The following is a 26319-nucleotide window of genomic DNA, read 5'->3' on the forward strand; positions in this document are numbered from 1 at the left end:
GCTGACCCAAACCAGTGCCACCAACACTGGGGTTCTGTCCCAGCTGACCCAAACCAGTGCCACCAACATTGGGGTTCTTCCTAAATGGACCCAAACCAGTGCCACCAACATTGGGGTTCTGTCCCCAGCTGACCCAAACCAGTGCCACCAACATGAGAGGTTCTGACCCCAACTGATCCAAACCAGTGCCACCAACATTGGGGTTCTGTCCCAAATGGACCCAACCCAGTGCCACCATCACAGAGGTTCTGTCCCCATCTGATCCAAACCAGTGCCACCAACATTGGGGTTCTGTCCCAAATGGACCCAAACCAGTGCCACCAACATTGGGGTTCTGTCCCAAATGGACCCAAACCAGTGCCACCAACATGAGAGGTTCTGTCCCCACCTGATCCAAACCACTGCCAGCCCAGCAGTAAGAGCAAGCCACGAGGATTTTCCTTGGAGAATTTAACTAGAAAGACACAAACCCAGAGCAGGAAGGTGCTGCAGCTGCAAATGGGGGGAGAGTAGCAGGCCTTGGCTCTTGGAGGAACTGCTGGAAATGGGAATTTCCATGAGAAAAAGCTTCCAAGACAAAAAGCCAGGCAGAAGCTGAGGGTTTGGCAGGGGTTTGGCTCTTTCCAGGGTCACAGCCACGAGCCAAGTGCTTTTGAGTGCAGCACCTCCAGCCCTCAGGCCCTCCCTGGGTGGGAATCGCAGAGCAGCGAGCAGAGCAGGCACAGCCACGTCCAGGAGCCTCTCAGGTGAGGGTTCCACGTGCACACACGAGCAGGGAAGGAGCCAGCTGGCAGCCTGGCAGGGCTCTGAGTGCCCAGCTGGCCCCAGGGACCCCTCACTCTGCCTCCTCAGGGTCAGTTTTGGCTTGGCCAGTCTCTAGGAGCTATGGAGAAGTCGGGCTCCTGTGTGCCAGTGACCTCCTGCTTCCTCCTGGTGGAGCTGCAGGGGTCACTCGAGCTGCCCCCAGGTTTGTGCAGGAATGGGAACTCCTCCAGCCCCAGCACAGTCACACACAAAGGAACAGCTGCTCCAAGTCTGAGTTCACATTCGATGGTGGAAATGAGCCTGTGACACACACTGCAAGCAGCTGCTTTATTCCCAGTCTTCCCACTCTTCATCTTCCAGCTGCAAACAAGAGGAAATCCATTTCTGAGCTGCTTTCAACTGTTTGTGTCTGTAAATCAACAGATTCCCCCTTGGCAAAGCTGCACACTCACCCCACCAGCCCCTCTCTGCACTCTGAGTGCCACCATGGTATTTTCTGAAAAATCCTCTTTGCCCAGGAGTTTCCCCTGGGAAGCTGAGAAGCCTCAGAGAGGAATGAAAACAATAATTATCTGCTTGCTGCTCCTGTGTTTTGCTGCTTTGGAATGTGGCCTGGACATTGTTTACCAACAGGTGAATGTTTGATTGGTTCCATGTGAATTGTTTTTAATTAACGACCAATCATGGTCCAGCTGTGTCAGACTCTCTGAGTCAGTCACAGGTTTTTACTATTCATTCTTGCTAAACCTTCTGATTTATCCTTTCTCCTTCTTCAGTATAGTTTTAGTATAGCATTCAATATAATAAATATAATAATATAATTAATAATATATATAATATAATAATATAATAATATAATATAATATAATCAATATAATATAATTAATATAAAATAATGGATACAATAAATAATATAATATACTACATTATGTTATATGCATTTTTATCATATTTATTTTATTATTTATATTACATGATTTCTATTATTTTATATTATATTAATAAAATAAATATCATAAAATATAAAATAAGTAAAAATACAGATATAATACAGTAAATATATTACATTGTATCATATCCATTATATTATGTTAATTATATTAATTATATTATATCATATTATATATTGTGTTATATTATATTATATTATATTATATTATATTATATTATATTATATTACATTATTAGAATATATATAATAAATAAAATTAATAAAATAAAATTTAAAAATATGGATATAATATATATCATAAATATAATATAGTACAGTATAGTATAGTGTAATTTAATGTAAAATGTAAAATATAATACAATACAATACAATAATCAGCCTTCTGAGAACTTGGAGTTAGATTTTCATCTCTCACCTCATCCTGGAGACCCTCACAAACCCCACACCCTGAGGGGCTGGTGATGCTTTTGGGGGCAGTTTTTCTGCCCTGACTCACCTCCCCAGACATTTCCACCTTGGACAGTGCCAGCTGCACCTCCTCCTCTGTCATGTCCAGATCAAAGTCCTTTTCCCAATCCTCGCTGATATCCGTGCTGGAGCCTGCAAGCACAAATGTCCCCACTGAGCCACCAGAGCTGGCCCCAAAGCCTGGAATTCCCAGGGCTCAGAGCCTCCACATTCCCTGGGATGGGCTGAGCCTGCTCCCCTCTCAGCCAGGGGGAGAGCTGGGTGCTGGAAGAATTCCTCCTGTGGCCTGGGGATGTGTGAGGTTCCAGGAGATAAGGAATGACAGAAGGGATTTGATATGGGGACTGCCATGGTGCCAGCAGGGATGACAGGCAGAGGGGAGCAATCAGCACATCCCCTCCCAGGAGCACAGCCTTCCCTGGCAGCCAGGGACCGAGGGCTGCTCTGCTCCGTCACACACACATCTCATGGAAAATCCTTTCCTTGGGATTTTTCCTCCTGAGAAGCTGAGAGGCCTCAGGAACAAAATGTAAACATTGATTATCTGCTGCTGTGGAATGCAACAGGTGCATCTGGGATTGGCCCATGTTAATTGTTTCTAATTAATGGCCAATCACAGTCAGCTGGCTCAGACTCTCTGAGCCACAAACCTTTGTTATCATTCCTTCTTTTTCTATTCTTAGCCAGCCTTCTGATGAAACTCTTCTGTTCTTTTAGAGTAGTTTTGGAGAATGTCATTGTTACAAAACTACCAGCTGTTAGAATTGTTAATATAAAATATATCATTATAATATAATGTAATGTGATGCAATATATATTATATTATAATCATAATATTATATTATAATCATAATATTATATTATACTTAGATACATATATTATATTATATACAATATATATACTATATATTGTTATAGTATATATATTGATTAATTATATTAATATATATGCTAATATATATTTTACATATACTATTATATATATCTATATTTTATATCTGTATTTCACAGATATAATACATATTATATATTTATTAATATATTAATAAATATTATATATTAGTCATTATGTAGTATAGCTAATAATACAATATATAATGAATTATATATAATATATATAATACATACTAAACATTAATGTAATGTAATATACTATAATACAATATACTATACTATACTATAATATACTATACTATAATATACTATACTATAATATACTATAATATACTATACTATAATATATAATGAATATATAATATTCATTATATATAATATTATACATATAATAAAACAACAAATCAGCCTACTGAAACATGGAGTCAGGTCCTCATCTCTCCCCTCAGACCCCTGTGAGCAGTCACACTGCTCAGCCAGCACATCACTGATTTATTTCCCTTTCCTCTCCCTCAGCACCACCAACCAGAGCTGTCCCAGGTTTCCCAGCCCCACACGAACCTTTCTTGCCGTTGTTGGAGGGCGTGGATTTGCCGCTGTCCGAGTTGAGCTCGAAGACTCTCAGGTCCGTGGGTCCCTCCTCCCTCAGAGTCTCTGTCCTGCCCTGCCCTTTGCTCTGCAGCTCTCTGGGCTCTGTTCCAGCCGCCCCCTCCGAGGATGCTGCTGAAGGCTGGCCAGGTGCACAAGGCTGAGCAGCTTCTGGGGGCTTTGGCAGCGAGCTCTGCTCCTCCAGGGTGGCCTCCACCAGCCTCTGGCAGAGCTCTGGGGCTGCAGCTGCAGTCTGTAGCTGGGTGGCAGGCACAGGGGCAGGGTTTGCAATCTGAGTGACAAGGGACGCGCTGTCGCTGCTCTCCGAGGGGCTCTGCTCCCCTGGCACCTGCTCTGGGGGCAGCACAGCCCAGCTCTGCCCACAGGGAGCCTTGGGGGCAGCAGCCTGGTGTCCCTCTGGGCTGGGTGCTTTCTGTGCTGCTCCTGGAAACGTGATGGTTGCACAAGGCAGGGGGGACATCCCCAAGAACTCCTCTGTAGGGAGGCAGAAGAGAAGCGAGAGATGGTTCAGCAAGGGCAGCAGCAGCTGGGCTGGGAGCTGGATTGCACAGAACCACAGAATGCCCTAAACTGGATTTCACAGAATCACAGAATGTCCTGAGCTGGATCTCACAGAATCACAGAATGGCCTGAGCTGGATCTCACAGAATGCCCTGAGCTGGATTGCACAGAATCACAAAATGTCCTGAGCTGGATTTCACAGAATCACAGAATGCCCTGAGCTGGATTGCACAGAACCACAGAATGCCCTGAGCTGGATTGCACAGAACCACAGAATGGCCTGAGCTGGATTGCACAGAATCACAGAATGTCCTGAGCTGGATCTCACAGAATCACAGAATGGCCTGAGCTGGATCTCACAGAATCACAGAATGTCCTGAGCTGGATCTCACAGAATCACAGAATGGCCTGAGCTGGATCTCACAGAATCACAGAATGGCCTGAGCTGGATCTCACAGAATGCCCTGAGCTGGATCTCACAGAATCACAGAATGCCCTGAGCTGGATCTCACAGAACCACAGAATGCCTTGAGCTGGATCTCACAGAATGCCCTGAGCTGGATCTCACAGAATGCCCTGAGCTGGATTGCACAGAATCACAGAATGCCCTGAGCTGGATTGCACAGAATCACAGAATGCCCTGAGCTGGAAGGGAACCACAGGGATCACCCAGGCCAACCCCTGGCCCTGCACAGACACCCCAAAAATCCCACCCTGGGCATCCCTGAGAGCCTTGTCCTGGAGCTGTGCCAGCTTTGGGGCTGTGCCCATTCCCTGGGGAGCCTGGGCAGTGCCAGCACCCTCAGGGGAGGAGAACATTTCCTCATTTCCACCCTGACACAGCTCCAGAAGTTCCCTCAGATCCCACCACTGCTCACAGAGCAGAGATCTCTGTGATTTGTGGCAGTGAGGAGAAGCCACCACCCCATAAAAGCCCCAAAACCTGTCCCACCTTCATCCTCCTCCCAGCCTGGCTCCTCTTGCTGCATGCTCTGCTCTGCTCGCTGCTTCAGAGCCTCCCTCCGGGCTTCATCCTGCAGGAATCCAACACAGCAGCTGCTCACATGCCCAGGCCCCTTCCTCCCCCAGCCATTTCACCATCACTGACCCCAAGGCTCAGCCCAGATCCCAGTTTGCCCAGGAAAAGCCCCCCAGGGACCCCCCCCAGACCCACCTGCTCCAGGCAATGCAGTTTGTAGAAGTAGCGCTGCCAGAACTCCAGGTGGGAAACAGCCACAGGCACCTGGGAAAGGGATCAGAAAATGGATTAACCCCTCAGAGGGAGCTGTGACCCTCAGAGGGAGAGCTGTGCCCTCGGAGAAAGAGCTGTGCCCTCAGAAAGAGAGCTGTGCCCTCACAGAGAGAGCTGTGCCCTCACAGAGAGAGCTGTGCCCTCACAGAGAGAGCTGTGCCCTCAGAGAAAGAGCTGTGCCCTCAGAGAAAGAGCTGTGCCCTCAGAAGGAGAGCTGTGCCCTCACAGAGAGAGCTGTGCCCTCAGAGAAAGAGCTGTGCCCTCACAGAGAGAGCTATGCCCTCAGAGAGACAGCTGTGCCCTCAGAGAAAGAGCTGTGCCCTCAGAAGGAGAGCTGTGCCCTCAGAAGGAGAGCTGTGCCCCTCAGAGAGAGAGCTGTGCCCTCACAGAGAGAGCTGTGCCCTCAGAAGGAGAGCTGTGCCCTCAGAAGGAGAGCTGTGCCCTCAGAAGGAGAGCTGTGCCCTCACAGAGAGAGCTGTGCCCTCACAGAGAGAGCTGTGCCCTCAGAAGGAGAGCTGTGCCCTCAGAGAGAGAGCTGTGCCCTCAGAGGGAGAGCTGTGCCCTCAGAAGGAGAGCTGTGCCCCTCAGAGAGAGCTGTGCCCTCACAAAGAGAGCTGTGGCCTCAGAGGGAGAGCTGTGCCCTCAAAGAGAGAGAGCTGTGCCCCTCAGAGGGAGCTGTGCCCTCACAGAGCGAGCTGTGCCCTCAGAGGGAGAGCTGTGCCCTCAGAGAGAGAGCTGTGCCCTCAGAGAGAGAGCTGTGCCCTCACAGAGAGAGCTGTGCCCCTCTCTCCTCCCAAAGCAGCTCCCATTTTATTCCATCCATAATTTTTCCACAGTTTCTATCCCAGCTGCAGGGCACAAACAGCTCAGGGCTTTCCTGCAGCATTCCCAGGTCAGGAATTGCCATTTTGGGGCCTCACCATTTTGGTGTAGAGCGCCCTGATGGAAGGGCTGGTGGCCAGCAGCTCTGCAATCTCCCCTTTCTTCTCCTCCAGGCTGAACTGAGCCAGCCAGGCCTCGAGCAGCTCAGCAGGGCCTGTGTGGGACAAGCACAGGGACAAGAACCCTTCAGGTTGGGGAGGTTTCACTGGGCCACAGGAGGAGGGAGACACAGGGCTCAGAAATCCTCTGCCAGCTCAAGGCCCAACTTAAATTGGGTTAGGAAATTCAAATTAAGCTGGTCCTTGAGCTAAGAGCCAGATCTGCTTTTCTACAGCCAAGCCCAGCTGGTCAAAGGTTTCAGGGAACTCCAGCTGGCCCCCAAACCCCCTAGGGCAGCACCCTGGAGCCCCCAAACCCCCTTGGGGAACACCCTGGAGCCCCTGAACCCCCCTGGAGCCCCCAAACCCCTTTGGGGAGCACCCTGTACCCTCTGAACCCCCTTGGGGAGCACCCTGGAGCCCCTAAAGCCCCCTAGGAGAGACCCCTGACCCCCAAACCCCCTTGGGCAGCATCCTGGACCCCCTGAATCCCCAAATCCCCAAGGGCAGCACACTGAACCCCCTGAACACCCCAAGGGCAGCATCCTGGACCCCCAAACCCCCTTGGGGAGCACCCTGGACCCTCTGAACCCCCTAGGGCAGCCCCTGAACCTCCCTCAAGGCAGCATCCTGCACCCTTGAAACCCCCTAGGGCTGCACCCTGGAGCCCCTGAACACCCAAGGGCCACATCCTGGCCCCCAAACCCCTTTGGGGAGCACCCTGGGCCCCCTGAACCCCCCTGGACTCCCTGAACCCCCCCTAGGGGAGCCCCTGACCCCCCCATACCATCGGGCTCGTTGCAGTAGGTGGCTGGGTCGGACTGGAGGCTGTAGAGACGAGCCTGGAGGGGACACACAGGGACAGCCGTGAGGGCAGGGACAGCAGCAGGGCCAGGGGACAGGCTCAGGGTGCCACACTGACCTTGGCACTGTCGTAGGGCTCGGTGGTGCCCGAGGGTGTTGCCATCAGGGTGATAACGTCACAGTCTATGGTCTTGTCCGGAGAGGGAGCGAAGGTGTCCGAGATGACCCCCAAAAAGTCAGACAGGCCCTTCCTCACCTTCTCTGTGGCACCTGAGCCCTCTGCCCTCTGCAGGGGAAGAGGCAGCACAGGGTCAGTGATACCCCAGGATTTATGGGAATCCTTAAGGAAGCAGGATCTGTCCCCTCAGGAAGGGTGAGGTGGGGGAAGCACCTGAGGGGAGCTGAGCTGAGGCTTTGTGGGGGAAGCAGAGCCGGGTTTGGGGCTCTGTGGGGGAAGCAGAGCCGGGTTTGGGGCTTTGTGGGGGATGCACAGCCAGGTTTGGGGCTTTGTGGGGGAAGCACAGCGGGTTTGGGGCTCTGTGGGGGAAGCACAGCCGGGTTTGGGGCTTTGTGGGGGAAGCACAGCCGGGTTTGGGGCTTTGTGGGGGAAGCACAGCGGGTTTGGGGCTTTGTGGGGGAAGCACAGCCGGGTTTGGGGCTGCTGGTGTGGGGTGGGGCTGTCCCAGCAGCAGCTGTGCAGGGCTGAGGGTCACAGCTCGTGTGGAGAACTTGTGTCACCCTACAGTGACAGTGACACTGCCAATGTTCCCCCTGCAGTGACACCACCAGTGCTCCCCCTACAGTGACACTGCCACTGTCCCACTACAGTCACACTGCCAATGTCCCACTACAGTCACACTGCCAATGTCCCCTTACAGTGACATTGCCAGTGTCCCCCCTGCACTGACACTGCCTGTGTCCCCCTACAGTGACACTGCCACTGTCCCCCCTACAGTGACACTGCCACTGTCCCCCTACATTGTCCCCCTACAGTGACACCACCAATGCCCCCCCTACAGTGACACTGCCAATGTCCCCTTACAGTGACATTGCCAGTGTCCCCCTACAGTGACACTGCCTGTATCCCACTACAGTGACACTGTCAATGTCCCCCCTACAGTGACACTGCCACTGTCCCCCCTACATTGTCCCCCTACACTGACACTGCCTGTGTCCCCCTACATTGTCCCCCTACAGTGACACTGCCTGTGTCCCACTACAGCGACACTGCCACTGTCCCCCCTACATTGTCCCCCTACAGTGACACTTCCAGTGTCCCCCTGCTCAGCACAGTGGAGAGGGAACCACAGCACAAGGGGAATGACTTTAATCTGCAGGAAATGGGGTTGGATGGGATATTGGGCAGGAATCCTCCCTGTGAGGGCGCTGGAATGGATTCCCAGAGGAGCTGTGGCTGTGCCATGCCTGGAACGATCCCAGGCGGGGTTTGGAGCAGCCTGGGAGGGTGGCAGGTGTCCCTGCCGTGGCAGGGGTGGCACTGGGTGCCCATACTCACTGCCAGCCTGTCCTTGACCACGCTGGCCGTGGCGGCGATGGTGCAGGCCGTGTCGTGCTGCACCACCTGTGTGAACTCAGCCAGGTCCCTCTTCATGAACTCCAAAGCCTCTGTGGACTGCAAGCACACAGCACATGGATTCTGCAGGGTTTTGCTTCCCCAGAAAAGCTGGGATTGCTCCCAGCACGTTACAAAAATCCAGGTGGGAGAGTTTGGCTCAGATGAACCCTCACCCAAACATGGGCAATGCATAAAACCAGAATAACCTGACCAACAACAGCACCTGCTCTGCCCAAAACACATTCCAGGAGGCTCTGAAGCCAAGAGCAGGAAAAACACAGGCTGGGAGAAGCCTGGCTTTAGGTTTTGTGTATAATTAACACAGGCAATGCTATCACAGCAGGAAGTTCCACACCACAGAGCCACGCTGGAAGCACAACCCCCCTGCTCAGGGGGTGATCCCCACATCACAGAGCCCAGCATGACCCAGGGTTTGCTCAATCCCCTACAAATCCATCCCAAATCCTCTTCGGGGGGACCCTCCCGGGATGGGAGGAGCTCCGGGGCCGGCCCGCAGGCCCCGCCCTCCCGCTCCCGAAGGCTCCCGGTGGCTCCCGGTGGTTCCCGGTGGCTCTCACCGGTTCTCACCTTCTCCTTGACGGCCTGGTAGCTCTGCTGGAGCCAGCTCCGCCACCAGCCGCCATCCTCCCTGCGAGGGACAGGCACGGCGTCAGCACAGCCCACACACAGAGCCAGATCCCGACCCCAAACCAGGATCCCACACCGAGCTCCCAAATCCCACATCCTGGCCCCAGATTCAGATTCTATATTTCGATCCCAGACCCAAACCCCGACCCTATACATAGATCCCAGAGCACAGATCCCAATCCCAACCCCAGCTTCACAGCCCGACCCTAGATCCTGACTCCAAGCCCAGATCCAGACCCCAACCCTAGATTCCAACCCCAAACTCAAATTCAGACTCCAGCCCCAGATTCCAAACCCCGATTCGATCCCAAACCCCAGATCCAGACCCCATTCCCAGACCCCAACCCCAAGTTCCAGCCCCCGATTCCAGCCCCAGATTCTATCCCCAGACCCCAATGCCGGATCCCAGATCCAGATCCACACCCCGACCCCCGATTCCATCCCCATACCCCGACCCCAACCCCAAATTCCATCCCCCGATTCCATCCCAGACCCCGGTTCCAGCTCCCACCCCCCAAACCGCAGCCCCAGCCCGGCCCCGCTGCCCGGTCCCGTCTCGCCGCCCCCCCTGCCCACGGGGTCCCTGTCCCGTTCCCGTCCCGTTCCCGTTCGGGTCCCGCCGCCCCCCGGCCGAGCCCCGCTCACCCCTCCGCCATCTTGGCGGTGTGACGTCACCAATATTTACCGACCCCTCACCCCGCGGGCCCCGCCCCGGAGCCGGGCCCCTCTGACGTCACTTCCTGCCCCGCCCCGGGGGCGCGGCCCGGGTACGGTGGCCGGGCGGGACCGGGAGCGGGACCGGGAGCGGAGCCGGGCGGAGGTGAGCGATGGGCACCGGGTGCTGTCCGGGGCGGGCGGGAACGCGTTCCTGGGCACCCTGGTACCGGGCAGGGCGGTGCTGACAGCAGGGAGGGCTCCCGGTACCGGGCGGGACGTGCCGGGCGATGTCGCCACCGGGAGGTCGGTGTTTGGCGCGGCGGGGGATCCCGGCACCCGGCAGGGTGGCCCTAGGGGATGCCGGTGCTGGGAAGGACGGTCCTTGGTGTCCCGGGATATCTGGTGGGTACCGGGCGGGACAGACCCCCGGTACCGGGCGGGACGATCCTTGGCGGTGTCTCTGCCTGTCCCGGTGTCCCCGGAGCGCTGGGAAGGGGTGGCATTGCCGCTGTCCGTGTGCTCCCGGTGTCCCTGCGGTGCCGGTGTCCCCCTGTCCCAGTGTCCCCGCAGGGCTGGGACGGGGTGGCAGTGGAGGCATCCCCGCTGTCCCCCTGTCCCGCGGTCCCGGTGTGTCCTCCCTGTCCCCCCCGTCCCGGTGCTGACGCTCTATCTGTCCCGCTGTCCCCTGTCCCTTCACTGACCCTCTCTCTGTCCCCACAGCCATGGAGGTGCTGATGTCCCTCCTGTCCCCCTGTCCCGATGTCCTCCTGTCCTGCTGTCCCCTGTCCCGGTGCTGACGCTCTCTCTATCCCTCCTGTCCCCCTGTCCCGGTGTCCCTGCAGTCCCACTGTCCTCCCCCTGTCCCCTGTCCCGCTGTCCCTTCACTGACCCCCTCTCTGTCCCCACAGCCATGGAGGTGCCGATGTCCCCTCATCCCGCTGTCCCTGTCCCTTCACTCACCCCCTCTCTATCCTCCTGTCCCCTGTCCCTTTGCTGACCCCTCTCTGTCCCCACAGCCATGGAAGTGCTGATGTCCCTCCTATCCCCTCATCCCGCTGTCCCTGTCCCTTCACTCACCCCTCTCTGTCCTCCTGTCCCCTGTCCCTTCGCTGACCCCTCTCTGTCCTCCTGTCCCGCTGTCCCTTTACTGACCCTCTCTCTGTCCCCACAGCCATGGAGGTGCCGATGTCCCTCCTGTCCCCCCGTCCTGCTGTCCCCCTGTCCCTTCACTGACCCCCTCCCTGTCCCCACAGCCATGGAGCTGCCGATGTCCCCTCATCCCGCTGTCCCTGTCCCTTCACTGACCCCTCTCTGTCCTCCTGTCCCCTGTTCCTTCACTGACCCTCTCTCTGTCCCCACAGCCATGGAAGTGCTGATGTCCCTCCTGTCCCCCCATCCCGCTGTCCCTGTCCCTTCACTGACCCTTCTCTTGTCCCCACAGCCATGGAGGTGCCGGTGTCCCCTCATCCCACTGTCCCTGTCCCTTCACTCACCCCTCTCTGTCCTCCTGTCCCTTGTCTCTTCACTGACCCTCTCTCTGTCCCCACAGCCACGGAGGTGCTGATGTCCTCTCATCCTGCTGTCCCCTGTCCCTTCACTGACCCCTCTCTGTCCCCTGTCCCCTGTCCCTTCACTGACCCCCTCCCTGTCCCCACATCCATGGAGGTGCCGATGTCCCCTCATCCCGCTGTTCCTGTCCCTTCACTCACCCCTCTCTGTCCTCCTGTCCCCTGTCCCTTCACTGACCCCCTCCCTGTCCCCACATCCATGGAGGTGCCGATGTCCCCTCATCCCGCTGTTCCTGTCCCTTCACTGACCCCTCTCTGTCCCCTGTCCCCTGTCCCTTCGCTGACCCCTCTCTGTCCCCCCAGCCATGGAGGTCCAGTCCTACTACACCAAGCTGCTGGGGGAGCTGAACGAGCAGCGCAAGCGCGACTTCTTCTGCGACTGCAGCATCATCGTGGAGGGCAGGATCTTCAAAGCCCACAAGAACATCCTGTTCGCCAACAGCGGCTACTTCCGGGCGCTGCTCATCCACTACATCCAGGACAGCGGGCGCCACAGCACGGCCTCGCTGGACATCGTCACCTCCGAGGCTTTCTCCGTCATCCTGGACTTCCTCTACTCGGGCAAGCTGGATCTGTGCGGCGACAACGTCATCGAGGTGATGTCGGCCGCCAGCTACCTGCAGATGACCGACGTGGTCAACTTCTGCAAGAGCTACATCAGGTCCTCGCTGGACATCTGCAGGAAGATGGAGAGGGAGGCCGTGGTGTTCTACCAGGCCGACAGCGGCAGCTCGGCCAGGGAGGGCCCCTCTGCTGGCTCCAAGGGTGCTGTCGCCGTGTCCTCCATGCAGGAGAAGGTTCTGGAATGCCAGAGGGACCCTCCCTGTGGGGAGTGCAGCGGCTGCCACCCGCTGGAGGTGGCGGCCAGGGACCCTCAGAGCAGCGTTTCCCCCGACGGCTGCAGGAGGGTGGAGCCCAAGGTGGAGGAGTTTGAGGCCGAGCCGGCGGCGGCGGCGGCGCTGGAGCCCATGGAAGAGGGGCAGCCCCTGGAGCTGGCCTGCAATAACCTGCACATGAAGCAGTTCCTGGAGGCTCTGCTGCGCAACGGCTCGGCCCCGAGGAAGGAGGACGTGGTGCATCACTTGGTGCGGGGATTTGAGGGTAGGGCTGAGGAGGCCGCAGTGCCCGTGAGCTCCATGGTGGACATTCACAGCGACTGGTATGGTGAGGACACAGGTGAGAGGACTCAGGGCACAGCTTTGTTGGGCTCCTTTTGTTATTCCTGTCCAAGAATATTTTGCTGAATTTTTGGCACGCTGAAATAAACTCTCGTTGTGCACTTTGAAAGCAGCTCTACTTGTTTGTTTGGTGCAGCCCGTGGCAGGTGAGTATTGCTGACAGCTCTGCAGCTCCCAGATCTCCCCACGTTCCACTTGGGGTGATTCTTCTTTTATTAATAAACTCACTAGGACCTCATTCAGTGTTTTTGAAGAGGATTTTTCCCTCCTGATGGTCACAGAGCAATCCAACAGGAGGGATCTGCTGCAGGACCTGCTGTTCCCATCCCATCCCAGCTCCTGCCACTGCTGCTCTATTTCCAACTTCAGAGGGCAGGAATCAGCTTTATCCACCACTGAGGGAATCCTGTGAGTCCTTTAGCAGCACTGAAAGCTTTAAATTCTGTGGTAAGGCATAAAAATGAGTCTTTTTTCACTTTCCAGCTGCCCCAGCACCAGCTGGGATATCTCAGGGATATTTCTGGCAGGAAAACCATGCCCATGTGCATTTCTCCTGATGTGGACAATAAAGATTTGGGCATTTTATCTGGTTTTTCATGAGTGCCTTGTCCAAACAGCTTAGTGAGGACAGGAGGTGGCTCTGCCACACTGAGGATGTGACAAATGCCACAAGGCTGGCACTGGCTGTAGCCAGCAAATTTATTTTCCTGTCATCTGCAGCTCAAGCTGCCCGTGTGACTTTAAAGCCAATAAAAAGTGACAAATCCTCTCAAGCAGGGCACTGATAAAATCACAACTGCAGGTTTGCTCCCAGAGCTGGGCTGTCACCGCTCACCCTGGCGCTTTTTGATGTGTGCCAAGGCAAGAACATCCAACACACACAAATTTCACTTCTCTTTTTCCTCTCTCAACATCTCCAGGCTGTTCATGAGTCATTAAAAGGGAAATGCTCCCAGAGTTTGATAGGGAACATCAGGAGTCCTGGCAGTGTAGCAGAAATGTTAGTGAGAGATGGGGTTTGAGTAGGAGGGAGGGAAAAGAAACCAAACCTTCCATTCCTTCTGTTTCTGTGCTAAAACAGGACCTTGGAGCAGTGAGGAGAGTGGGAGTTTCTCAGCTTTCAGTGGTGCTGCTGCCTCAGCTTCTTCACAAGGCTCCAGAAATGAGAAACACAAACTCCTGGTGAAAGAATGGTGCGCTCAGGTTAAGAGATGGGATAAATTTCACTTTTTTTTTTCAAGTTTCTACCTCTGTTTCAGTCATCCTTCAGAGCAGAAAGAGGGAAAACTGGCACCTGTAGAGCCCTATAAGCAAGGCAGGACAAAGAACTGGGTTTAAATGAAGCTCTGGATGCCCAGCAGGGATTTGCAATCCCTTGGGAAGCTCCAAGACTCTCACATCATTAATTCCTTTTTTGATACACACCTTTTTTGATAGTGGGTTGGATAAACCTTAATGCAAAAGGATGCTCTGCAGCCTCACCTGCTTGAGACACAAAATATTTCCCTGAATCAGGGCCTGGAACAGGGAAAATCAATCCTTTGGCACCACTTTTCTGCTGGAAGGGAAGCTGGTGCTGAAAAACTTGGCAATGCCCACCTGTCTGTAAAATGGGATCTTCAAATTTAATTCTGTTCTTGCACTCGACTCCATAAATTGTGTATTGCTTGTGGTTTGGTTTTTGGAATGGTAAAATATTGCCAGGAAATATATTGGAGTCCTTCACCTTGTTATTCCCAACAGGAAGGGAGCAGAAACAGAGTCATATTTTCATATATAAATATGAAAGAACGCGGCCAAAATGTGCTATTTCTGCCTGTAGTTTGTGTTGAAGGTTTTAGTTTTTGATGCTGTTTAATGCTAAGAGTAATATATTTATGGATTTTTATATCTAAATATGAAAGAACATGGCCAAAATTTGCTATTTCTGCCTGCAGGTTTGTGTTTAAGGCTTTAGTTTCTGATGCTAATGATTTGATAATTTTTAAAGAAAGGAATAGCCAAAATTTGCCATTTCTGCCTGCAGGTTTGTGTTGAAGGTTTTAGTTTCTGATGCTAATGATTTAATAATTTTTAAAGAAAGGAATAGCCAAAATTTGCTATTTCTGCCTGCAGTTTGTGTTGAGGTTTTGGTTTGTGATGCTAATAGTTTAATAATTTTTAAAGAAAGGAATAGCCAAAATTTGCTATTTCTGCCTGCAGGTTTGTGTTGAAGGTTTTAGTTTCTGAGGGTAATGATTTGATAATTTTAAAGAAAGGAATAGCCAAAAATTCTGCCTGCAGGTTTGTGTTAAGTGTTTTAGTTTCTGATGCTAATGATTTGATAATTTTTAAAGAAAGGAATAGCCAAAATTTGCTATTTCTGCCTGCAGGTTTTGTTGAAGGTTTTAGTTTCTGATGCTAATGATTTAATAATTTTAAAGAAAGGAATAGTCAAAAATTCTGCCTGCAGGTTTGTGTTGAAGGTTTTAGTTTCTGATGCTAATGATTTAATAATTTTAAAGAAAGGAATAGCCAAAAATTCTGCCTGCAGGTTTGTGTTAAAGGTTTTAGTTTCTGATGCTAATGATTTAATAATTTTTAAAGGAAGGAATAGCCAAAATTTGCTATTTCTGCCTGCAGTTTGTGTTGAAGGTTTTAGTTTGTGATGCTAATGATTTAATAATTTTTAAAGGAAGGAATAGCCAAAATGTGCTATTTCTGCCTGCAGTTTGTGTTGAGGTTTTGGTTTGTGATGCTAATAGTTTAATAATTTTTAAAGCAAGGAATAGCCAAAAATTCTGCCTGCAGGTTTGTGTTAAAGGTTTTAGTTTCTGATTCTAATGATTTAATAATTTTTAAAGGAAGGAATAGCCAAAATGTGCTATTTCTGCCTACAGGTTTTGTTTAAGGCTTTAGTTTCTGATGCTAATGATTTAACAATTTTTAAAGAAAGGAAGTGGCTGAGGTGGAGCAGAGACCCCCCTTGACTAGAAGCAGATTATTGGTGCTCCCTAAATGAAAATGAACGTTTTGCTGTGTTGAACAGCAGACTGGCTGCTTTGCCAGGGCACTGCAGCTGCACCAATCCTGCATGGAGGAGGAACCCGCAGGTGAGGGGAGATGCAGCTCCCACCTGAGCCTTGCTGCGAGCAGCGCCAGGATTCTGTCAGGATTCTATCAGGATTCTATCAGGATTCTATCAGGATTCCCTGGCAGCGGCGGCTGCGAGGGTGCCCGAGCTCACAGGCCGTGTTCTGTCCCCAAGGTGACGTGCTGGTGGTGCCCATCAAGCTGCACAAGTGCCCGTTCTGCCCCTACACGGCCAAGCAGAAGGGGATCCTGAAGCGGCACATCCGCTCGCACACCGGGGAGCGGCCGTACCCCTGCGACACCTGCGGCAAGCGCTTCACCCGCCAGGAGCACCTGCGCAGCCACGCCCTCAGCGTGAGTCACACGGGGTCACAGGGGTCACACGGGGTCACACGGGGTCACGGGGGTCACACGGGGTCACAGGGGTCACACGGGGTCACAGGCTCTGCGGCCTGCCTCGGGTTTTGGGTGTTTAGGTTCGTTAGTGGGTGGGTGGGTTCGGGGTTGGTGTTAGGGGATGGTTGTTGGAATTGCAAGGCGACCCCAAAGCTGGGGAGTGATTGGCGTCTGAGTCCAGGGAATGCTGAACAGCTGGCCTAATAAACACTGTATTGTATGACATTACAGCTGTATTAGAGAGAGATACTATACTATACTATACTATACTATACTATACTATACTATACTATACTATACACTATACTATACTATGCTACACTATAGGCTATACCATTCTATTCTATTCTATTCTATTCTATTCTATTCTATTCTATTCTATTCCATTCCATTCCATTCCATTCCATTCCATTCCATTCCATTCCATTCCATTCCATTCCATTCCATTCTATATACTATTCTATACCATACTATACCATACTACTCTACTCTACTCTACTCTACTCTACTCTACTCTACTCTACTCTATACCACACCATACTATTCTATTACTATACTATTACTATTTTATACTCTACTGTACTATTCTATACTATGCTACACTGTACTACACTATACTATATACTATACCATACTGTTCTATTCTATACTACACTATATACTATACTATACTATACTATACTATACTATACTATACTATACTATACTATTCTAGACTAGACTAGACTAGACTAGACTAGACTAGATTATGATATACTATTTTATACTATTCTGTACCATACCATACTATTCAATTACTATACTATTAGTACACTATTACTATTCTGTACTATACTATACTATTCTATTCTATTCTATACTACACTAGGCACTATTCTATATCATTCCATTCTACTACTATACTACTAGTATACTATTACTATACTATTACTATTTTATACTATACTACTACTATATTATACTATGCTACACTGCACTATATACTATACCATTCTATTCTATTCTGTTCTATACTATACCATAGTATTCTATTCAATTAATATACTATTACTACACTATTACTATTCTGTACTATACTATACTATTCTATTCTATTCTATACTACACTAGGTACTATTCTATACCATTCAATTCTATTACTATACTACTACTATACTATTACTATACTATTACTATTTTATACTACACTACTACTATACTATACTACGCTACACTGCACTATATACTATACCATTCTATTCTATTCTATTCTATTCTATACTACACTATATACTACTCTATACTATACTATACTATACTATACTATACTATACTATACCATAGTATACTATACTATACCATACCATACCATAGTATTCTATTCAATTACTTTACTAGTACTACACTATTACTATTCTGTACTATACTATATTATTCTATTCTATTATTCTATTCTATTCTATTCTATTCTATTCTATTCTATTCTATTCTATTCTGTACTACACTAGGTACTATTCTAAACCATTCCATTCTACTACTATACTACTAGTATACTATTACTATACTATTACTATTTTATACTATACTACTACTATACTATATTACACTATACTATACTACTCTACACTGTACTATATACTATACCATTCTATTCTATTCTATACTACACTATATACTATACTATACTATACTATACTATACTATACTATACTATACCATAGTATTCTATTCAATTACTATACTATTGCTACACTATTACTATTCTGTACTATACTATACTATTCTATTCTATACTACACTAGGTACTATTCTATACCATTCCATTCTACTACTATACTACTGGTATACTATTACTATACTATTACTATTTTATACTATACTACTACTATAGTATACTATGCTACACTGCACTATATACTATACCATTCTATACTATACTATACTATACTATACTATACTATACTATACTATACCATAGTATTCTATTCAATTACTATTCTATTACTATTCTGTACTATACTATACTATACTATTCTATTCTATACCACACTATATACTATTCTATACTATACCATACTATACCATAGTATTCTATACTATACCATACCACACCATACCATACCATATCATACCATACCATAGTATTCAATTCAATTACTATACTATTACTACACTATTACTATTCTGTACTATTCTATTCTATTCTATTCTATTCTATTCTATTCTATTCTATTCTATTCTATACTACACTAGGTTCTATTCTATACCATTCAATTCTATTACTATACTACTAGTATACTATTACTATACTATTACTATTTTATACTATACTACTACTATACTATACTACGCTACACTGCACTATATACTATACCATTCTATTCTATTCTATTCTATTCTATTCTATTCTATACTATACTATACCATAGTATTCTATTCAATTACTATACTATTACTACACTATTACTATTCTGTACTATACTATTCTATTCTATTCTATTCTATACCACACTATATACTATTCTATACTATACCATAGTATTCTATACTATACTATACTATACTGTACTATACTATACTATACCATACCATAGTATTCTATTCAATTATTATACTATTACTACACTATTACTATTCTGTACTATACTATTCTATTCTATTCTATACTACACTAGGTACTATTCTATACCATTCAATTCTATTACTATACTACTAGTATACTATTACTATACTATTACTATTTTATACTATACTACTACTATACTATACTATGCTACACTGCACTATATACTATACCATTCTATTCTATACTATACTATACTATACTATACTATACTATACTATACCATAGTATTCTATTCAATTACTATGCTATTACTATTCTGTACTATACTATACTATACTATTCTATTCTATACCACACTATATACTATTCTATACTATACCATACTATACCATAGTATTCTATACTATACCATACCACACCATACCATACCATATCATACCATACCATAGTATTCAATTCAATTACTATACTATTACTACACTATTACTATTCTGTACTATTCTATTCTATTCTATTCTATTCTATTCTATTCTATACTACACTAGGTTCTATTCTATACCATTCAATTCTATTACTATACTACTAGTATACTATTACTATACTATTACTATTTTATACTATACTACTACTATACTATACTACGCTACACTGCACTATATACTATACCATTCTATTCTATACTATACTATACTATACTATACTATACTATACTATACCATAGTATTCTATTCAATTACTATGCTATTACTATTCTGTACTATACTATACTATACTATTCTATTCTATACCACACTATATACTATTCTATACTATACCATACTATACCATAGTATTCTATACTATACCATACCACACCATACCATACCATATCATACCATACCATAGTATTCAATTCAATTACTATACTATTACTACACTATTACTATTCTGTACTATTCTATTCTATTCTATTCTATTCTATTCTATTCTATTCTATTCTATTCTATACTACACTAGGTTCTATTCTATACCATTCAATTCTATTACTATACTACTAGTATACTATTACTATACTATTACTATTTTATACTATACTACTACTATACTATACTACGCTACACTGCACTATATACTATACCATTCTATTCTATTCTATTCTATTCTATTCTATACTATACTATACCATAGTATTCTATTCAATTACTATACTATTACTACACTATTACTATTCTGTACTATACTATTCTATTCTATTCTATTCTATACCACACTATATACTATTCTATACTATACCATAGTATTCTATACTATACTATACTATACTGTACTATACTATACTATACCATACCATAGTATTCTATTCAATTATTATACTATTACTACACTATTACTATTCTGTACTATACTATTCTATTCTATTCTATACTACACTAGGTACTATTCTATACCATTCAATTCTATTACTATACTACTAGTATACTATTACTATACTATTACTATTTTATACTATACTACTACTATACTATACTATGCTACACTGCACTATATACTATACCATTCTATTCTATACTATACTATACTATACTATACTATACTATACTATACCATAGTATTCTATTCAATTACTATGCTATTACTATTCTGTACTATACTATACTATACTATTCTATTCTATACCACACTATATACTATTCTATACTATACCATACTATACCATAGTATTCTATACTATACCATACCACACCATACCATACCATATCATACCATACCATAGTATTCTATTCAATTACTATACTATTACTACACTATTACTATTCTGTACTATTCTATTCTATTCTATTCTATTCTATACTACACTAGGTTCTATTCTATACCATTCAATTCTATTACTATACTACTAGTATACTATTACTATACTATTACTATTTTATACTATACTACTACTATACTATACTACACTACACTGCACTATATACTATACCATTCTATTCTATTCTATTCTATACTATACTATACCATAGTATTCTATTCAATTACTATACTATTACTACACTATTACTATTCTGTACTATACTATACTACTCTATTCTATTCTATACTACACTATATACTATTCTATACTATACCATACCATACCATACCATACCATACCATAGTATTCTATTCAATTACTATACTATTACTACACTGTTACTATTCTGTACTATACTATACTATTCTATTCTATTCTATTCTATTCTATTCTATACTACACTAGGTACTATTCTATACCATTCAATTCTACTACTATACTACTAGTATACTATTACTATACTACTACTATACTATTACTATTTTATACTATACTACTGCTATACTATACTATGCTACACTGCACTATATACTATACCATTCTATTCTATTCTATACTATACCATAGTATTCTATTCAATTACTATACTATTACTACACTATTACTGTTCTGTACTATACTATACTATACTATACCATACTATACTATACCATACCATACCATAGTATTCTATTCAATTGCAATACTATTACTACACTATTACTATTCTGTACTATACTATTTTATTCTATTCTGTACTACACTAGGTACTATTCTATACCATTCAATTCTATTACTATACTACTAGTATACTATTACTATACTATTACTATTTTATACTATACTACTACTATACTATATTACACTATACTATACTACGCTACACTGCACTATATACTATACGATTCTATTCTATTTTATTCTATTCTATTCTATTCCATTCCATTCCATTCCATTCCATTCCATTCCATTCTACACTCTATACTATTCTATACCATACTATACCATAGTATTCTATTCTATTCTATTCTTTTCTTTTCTATTCTTTTCTATTCTATTCTATTCTATTCTATTCTATTCTATTCTATTCTATTCTATACTATACTATACTATACTACACTACACTACACTACACTATAATATATATAATATTCTATACTACACTATGTCATACTTACTACTGACTCCTGAAAAACTCGTGGCTGTCTGCTGAAGTGTGGCTGTTTCTCTGTGGTGACAATCTCTCCAAAGCCTCAAATTGCCTTTTCCCCCCAAATTTGCTGTTTTCCCTGCAGGTCCATCGCTCCAACAAGCCCATCATCTGCAAGGGCTGCAGGAGGACCTTCACCAACAGCCTGTCCCAGGGGCATTTTATTTTCCCAATCTGTTAGGTTAGATTTTGGGAAGGAATTCTGCAGGATGGTGTGGATGCTCCATTGCTGGAATTGTCCCAGGCCAGGATGGACAGGGCTTGGAGTGATTTGGAATTGTGGAAAGTGTCCATGGGCTGGAAAATCTCTAAGATCCATCCAACCCAAACCATTCCATGATTCCTACACTTGGGTAGCAGAATAACGATGGCGATCCCACTCCTCTTCAGATGAAGTGTGGCTGTTTCTTGTGGCAATCTCTCCAAAGCCTCAAATTGCCTTTTTGCCCCAAATTTGCTGTTTTCCCTGCAGGTCCATCGCTCCAACAAGCCCATCATCTGCAAGGGCTGCAGGAGGGCCTTCACCAACAGCCTGTCCCAGGGGCATTTTATTTTCCCAATCTGTTAGGTTAGATTTTGGGAAGGAATTGTGCAGGGTGGTGAAGGTGTGGTTTCCTCATTCCTGGAATTGTCCCAGACCAGGTTGGACAGGGCTTGGAGCAACCTGGAATTGTTGAAAGTGTCCATGGGCTGGAAAATCTCTAAGATCCATCCAACCCAAACCATTCCATGATTGCTACACTTGGGTAGGAATCCACAAATCTTTGTGGGCAGAATAACGATGGCGATCCCACTCCTCTTTAGCTCAAGTATGGCTGTTTCTCTGTGGTGACAATCTCTCCAAAGCCTCAAATTGCCTTTTTCCCCCAAATTTGCTGTTTTCCCTGCAGGTCCATCGCTCCAACAAGCCCATCATCTGCAAGGGCTGCAGGAGGACCTTCACCAACAGCATTTTATTTTAGTTAGGTTAGATTTTGGGAAGGAATTGTGCAGGGTGGTGAAGGTGTGGATGCTCCATTGCTGGAATTGTCCCAGGCCAGGTTGGACAGGGCTTGGAGTGATCTGGAATTGTGGAAAGTGTCCGTGGGCTGGAAAAGCTCTAAGATCCATCCAACCCAAACCATTCCATGATTGCTACACTTGGATAGCCCAGATCTTTGTAGGTAGAATCAGGAATTACACTGCAGCTGAAGTGTGGTTGTTTCTCTGTGGTGGCAATCTCTCCAAAGCCTCAAATTGCCTTTTTCCCCCCAAATTTGCTGTTTTGCCTGCAGGTCCATCGCTCCAACAAGCCCATCATCTGCAAGGGCTGCAGGAGGGCCTTCACCAACAGCATTTTATTTTAGTTAGGTTAGATTTTGGGAAGGAATTGTGCAGGGTGGTGAAGGTGTGGATGCTCCATTGCTGGAATTGTCCCAAGTCGGGTTGGACAGGGCTTGGAGCAACCTGGAATTGTTGAAGGTGTCCATGGGCTGGAAAATCTCTAAGATCCATCCAACCCAAACCATTCCATGATTCCTACACTTGGGTAGCAGAATAACGATGGCGATCCCACTCCCCTTCAGCTGAAGTGTGGCTGTTTCTCTGTTGTGGCAATCTCTCCAAAGCCTCAAATTGCCTTTTTCCCCCAAATTTGCTGTTTTCCCTGCAGGTCCATCGCTCCAACAAGCCCATCATCTGCAAGGGCTGCAGGAGGGCCTTCACCAACAGCCTGTCCCAGGGGCATTTTATTTTAGTTAGGTTAGATTTTGGGAAGGAATTGTGCAGGGTGGTGAAGGTGTGGTTTCCTCATTCCTGGAATTGTCCCAGGCCAGGTTGGACGGGGCTTGGAGTGATCTGGAATTGTTGAAGGTGTCCATGGGCTGGAAAATCTCTAAGATCCATCCAACCCAAACCATTCCATGATTCCTACACTTGGATAACCCAAATCTTTGTGGGCAGAATAACGATGGCGATTCCACTCCCCTTCAGCTGAAGTGTGGCTGTTTCTCTGTGGTGACAATCTCTCCAAAGCCTCAAATTGCCTTTTTCCCCCAAATTTGCTGTTTTGCATGCAGGTCCATCGCTCCAACAAGCCCATCATCTGCAAGGGCTGCAGGAGGGCCTTCACCAACAGCCTGTCGCAGGGGCATTTTATTTTCCCAATCTGTTAGGTTAGATTTTGGGAAGGAATTTTGCAGGGTGGTGAAGGTGTGGTTTCCTCATTCCTGGAATTGTCCCAGGCCAGGTTGGACGGGGCTTGGAGGGATGTGGAATTGTGGAAAGTGTCCATGGGCTGGAAAAGCTCTAAGATCCATCCAACCCAAACCATTCCATGATTGCTACACTTGGGTAGGAACCTTGGGTAGGAATCCACAAATCTTTGTGGGCAGAATAACGATGGCGATTCCACTCCTCTTTAGCTCAAGTATGGCTGTTTCCCGGTGGTGGCAATCTCTCCAAAGCCTCAAATTGCCTTTTTCCCCCAAATTTGCTGTGTTCCCTGCAGGTCCATCGCTCCAACAAGCCCATCATCTGCAAGGGCTGCAGGAGGACCTTCACCAACAGCATTTTATTTTAGTTAGGTTAGATTTTGGGAAGGAATTGTGCAGGGTGGTGAAGGTGTGGTTTCCTCATTCCTGGAATTGTCCCAGACCAGGTTGGACAGGGCTTGGAGCAACCTGGAATTGTTGAAAGTGTCCATGGGCTGGAAAATCTCTAAGATCCATCCAACCCAAACCATTCCATGATTGCTACACTTGGGTAGGAATCCACAAATCTTTGTGGGCAGAATAACGATGGCGATCCCACTCCTCTTTAGCTCAAGTATGGCTGTTTCTCTGTGGTGACAATCTCTCCAAAGCCTCAAATTGCCTTTTTCCCCCAAATTTGCTGTTTTCCCTGCAGGTCCATCGCTCCAACAAGCCCATCATCTGCAAGGGCTGCAGGAGGACCTTCACCAACAGCATTTTATTTTAGTTAGGTTAGATTTTGGGAAGGAATTGTGCAGGGTGGTGAAGGTGTGGATGCTCCATTGCTGGAATTGTCCCAGGCCAGGTTGGACAGGGCTTGGAGTGATCTGGAATTGTGGAAAGTGTCCATGGGCTGGAAAAGCTCTAAGATCCATCCAACCCAAACCATTCCATGATTGCTACACTTGGATAGCCCAGATCTTTGTAGGTAGAATCAGGAATTACACTGCAGCTGAAGTGTGGTTGTTTCTCTGTGGTGGCAATCTCTCCAAAGCCTCAAATTGCCTTTTTCCCCCCAAATTTGCTGTTTTGCCTGCAGGTCCATCGCTCCAACAAGCCCATCATCTGCAAGGGCTGCAGGAGGGCCTTCACCAACAGCATTTTATTTTAGTTAGGTTAGATTTTGGGAAGGAATTGTGCAGGGTGGTGAAGGTGTGGATGCTCCATTGCTGGAATTGTCCCAAGTCGGGTTGGACAGGGCTTGGAGCAACCTGGAATTGTTGAAGGTGTCCATGGGCTGGAAAATCTCTAAGATCCATCCAACCCAAACCATTCCATGATTCCTACACTTGGGTAGCAGAATAACGATGGCGATCCCACTCCCCTTCAGCTGAAGTGTGGCTGTTTCTCTGTTGTGGCAATCTCTCCAAAGCCTCAAATTGCCTTTTTCCCCCAAATTTGCTGTTTTCCCTGCAGGTCCATCGCTCCAACAAGCCCATCATCTGCAAGGGCTGCAGGAGGGCCTTCACCAACAGCCTGTCCCAGGGGCATTTTATTTTAGTTAGGTTAGATTTTGGGAAGGAATTGTGCAGGGTGGTGAAGGTGTGGTTTCCTCATTCCTGGAATTGTCCCAGGCCAGGTTGGACGGGGCTTGGAGTGATCTGGAATTGTTGAAGGTGTCCATGGGCTGGAAAATCTCTAAGATCCATCCAACCCAAACCATTCCATGATTGCTACACTTGGATAACCCAAATCTTTGTGGGCAGAATAACGATGGCGATTCCACTCCCCTTCAGCTGAAGTGTGGCTGTTTCTCTGTGGTGACAATCTCTCCAAAGCCTCAAATTGCCTTTTTCCCCCAAATTTGCTGTTTTGCATGCAGGTCCATCGCTCCAACAAGCCCATCATCTGCAAGGGCTGCAGGAGGGCCTTCACCAACAGCCTGTCGCAGGGGCATTTTATTTTCCCAATCTGTTAGGTTAGATTTTGGGAAGGAATTTTGCAGGGTGGTGAAGGTGTGGTTTCCTCATTCCTGGAATTGTCCCAGGCCAGGTTGGACGGGGCTTGGAGGGATGTGGAATTGTGGAAAGTGTCCATGGGCTGGAAAAGCTCTAAGATCCATCCAACCCAAACCATTCCATGATTGCTACACTTGGGTAGGAACCTTGGGTAGGAATCCACAAATCTTTGTGGGCAGAATAACGATGGCGATTCCACTCCTCTTTAGCTCAAGTATGGCTGTTTCCCGGTGGTGGCAATCTCT

General features: G+C 46.7%; 2 protein-coding genes across 8 annotated transcripts in view; one reads left to right on the forward strand and one right to left on the reverse strand.

Moving 5' to 3' along the window:
• Positions 1 to 10203, reverse strand: BSDC1 (BSD domain containing 1). 2 transcript variants are annotated; one of them, XR_012583373.1, is made up of 12 exons: positions 10095 to 10203; positions 9390 to 9450; positions 8742 to 8858; positions 7344 to 7511; positions 7209 to 7263; positions 6362 to 6477; positions 5364 to 5432; positions 5142 to 5223; positions 3641 to 4162; positions 2214 to 2317; positions 389 to 1125; positions 1 to 43 (listed from the first exon to the last, which is right to left on the reverse strand). XR_012583373.1 is itself a non-coding variant. In XM_074555940.1 (11 exons), the coding sequence occupies exons 1-11, from the start codon at positions 10103 to 10105 to the stop codon at positions 1093 to 1095; spliced, it is 1338 nt and encodes a 445-aa protein (XP_074412041.1). In that variant the 5' UTR covers positions 10106 to 10203; the 3' UTR covers positions 90 to 1092. The 2 variants fall into 2 exon arrangements, 1 of the variants encoding a protein (XP_074412041.1); XM_074555940.1 differs by lacking the exon at positions 1 to 43 and having other exon boundaries at positions 90 to 1125.
• ZBTB8B (zinc finger and BTB domain containing 8B) overlaps positions 10147 to 26319 on the forward strand; it is a 20858-nt gene continuing 4685 nt past the window's right edge. For 5 of the 6 annotated variants that reach the window (XM_074555934.1, XM_074555935.1, XM_074555936.1 and 2 more), the window contains exons 1-3: positions 10147 to 10269; positions 11978 to 12850; positions 16100 to 16278. In XM_074555934.1, the coding sequence (XP_074412035.1) occupies positions 11980 to 12850; positions 16100 to 16278 (1050 nt within the window). In that variant the 5' untranslated portion in view covers positions 10147 to 10269; positions 11978 to 11979. Of the gene's footprint in view, positions 10270 to 11977; positions 12851 to 16099; positions 16279 to 21970; positions 22082 to 26319 lie in introns of those variants that run through there. The other variant, XM_074555939.1, reaches the window with a different exon arrangement.

The sequence above is a fragment of the Zonotrichia albicollis genome, chromosome 20, assembly GCF_047830755.1.
Source record: "Zonotrichia albicollis isolate bZonAlb1 chromosome 20, bZonAlb1.hap1, whole genome shotgun sequence".
NCBI lineage: Eukaryota > Metazoa > Chordata > Aves > Passeriformes > Passerellidae > Zonotrichia > Zonotrichia albicollis.

Bases quoted from the DNA above. Each gene is read 5' to 3' on its own strand.
- BSDC1 (XM_074555940.1), bottom strand. The intron at 7,264-7,343 runs GTCAGTGTGGCA...TGTCCCCTCCAG, and splicing joins AGCCCTACGACAGTGCCAAG to GCTCGTCTCTACAGCCTCCA. The intron at 2,318-3,640 runs GTTCGTGTGGGG...TTGTGCTTGCAG, and splicing joins CTCCAACAACGGCAAGAAAG to GCTCCAGCACGGATATCAGC.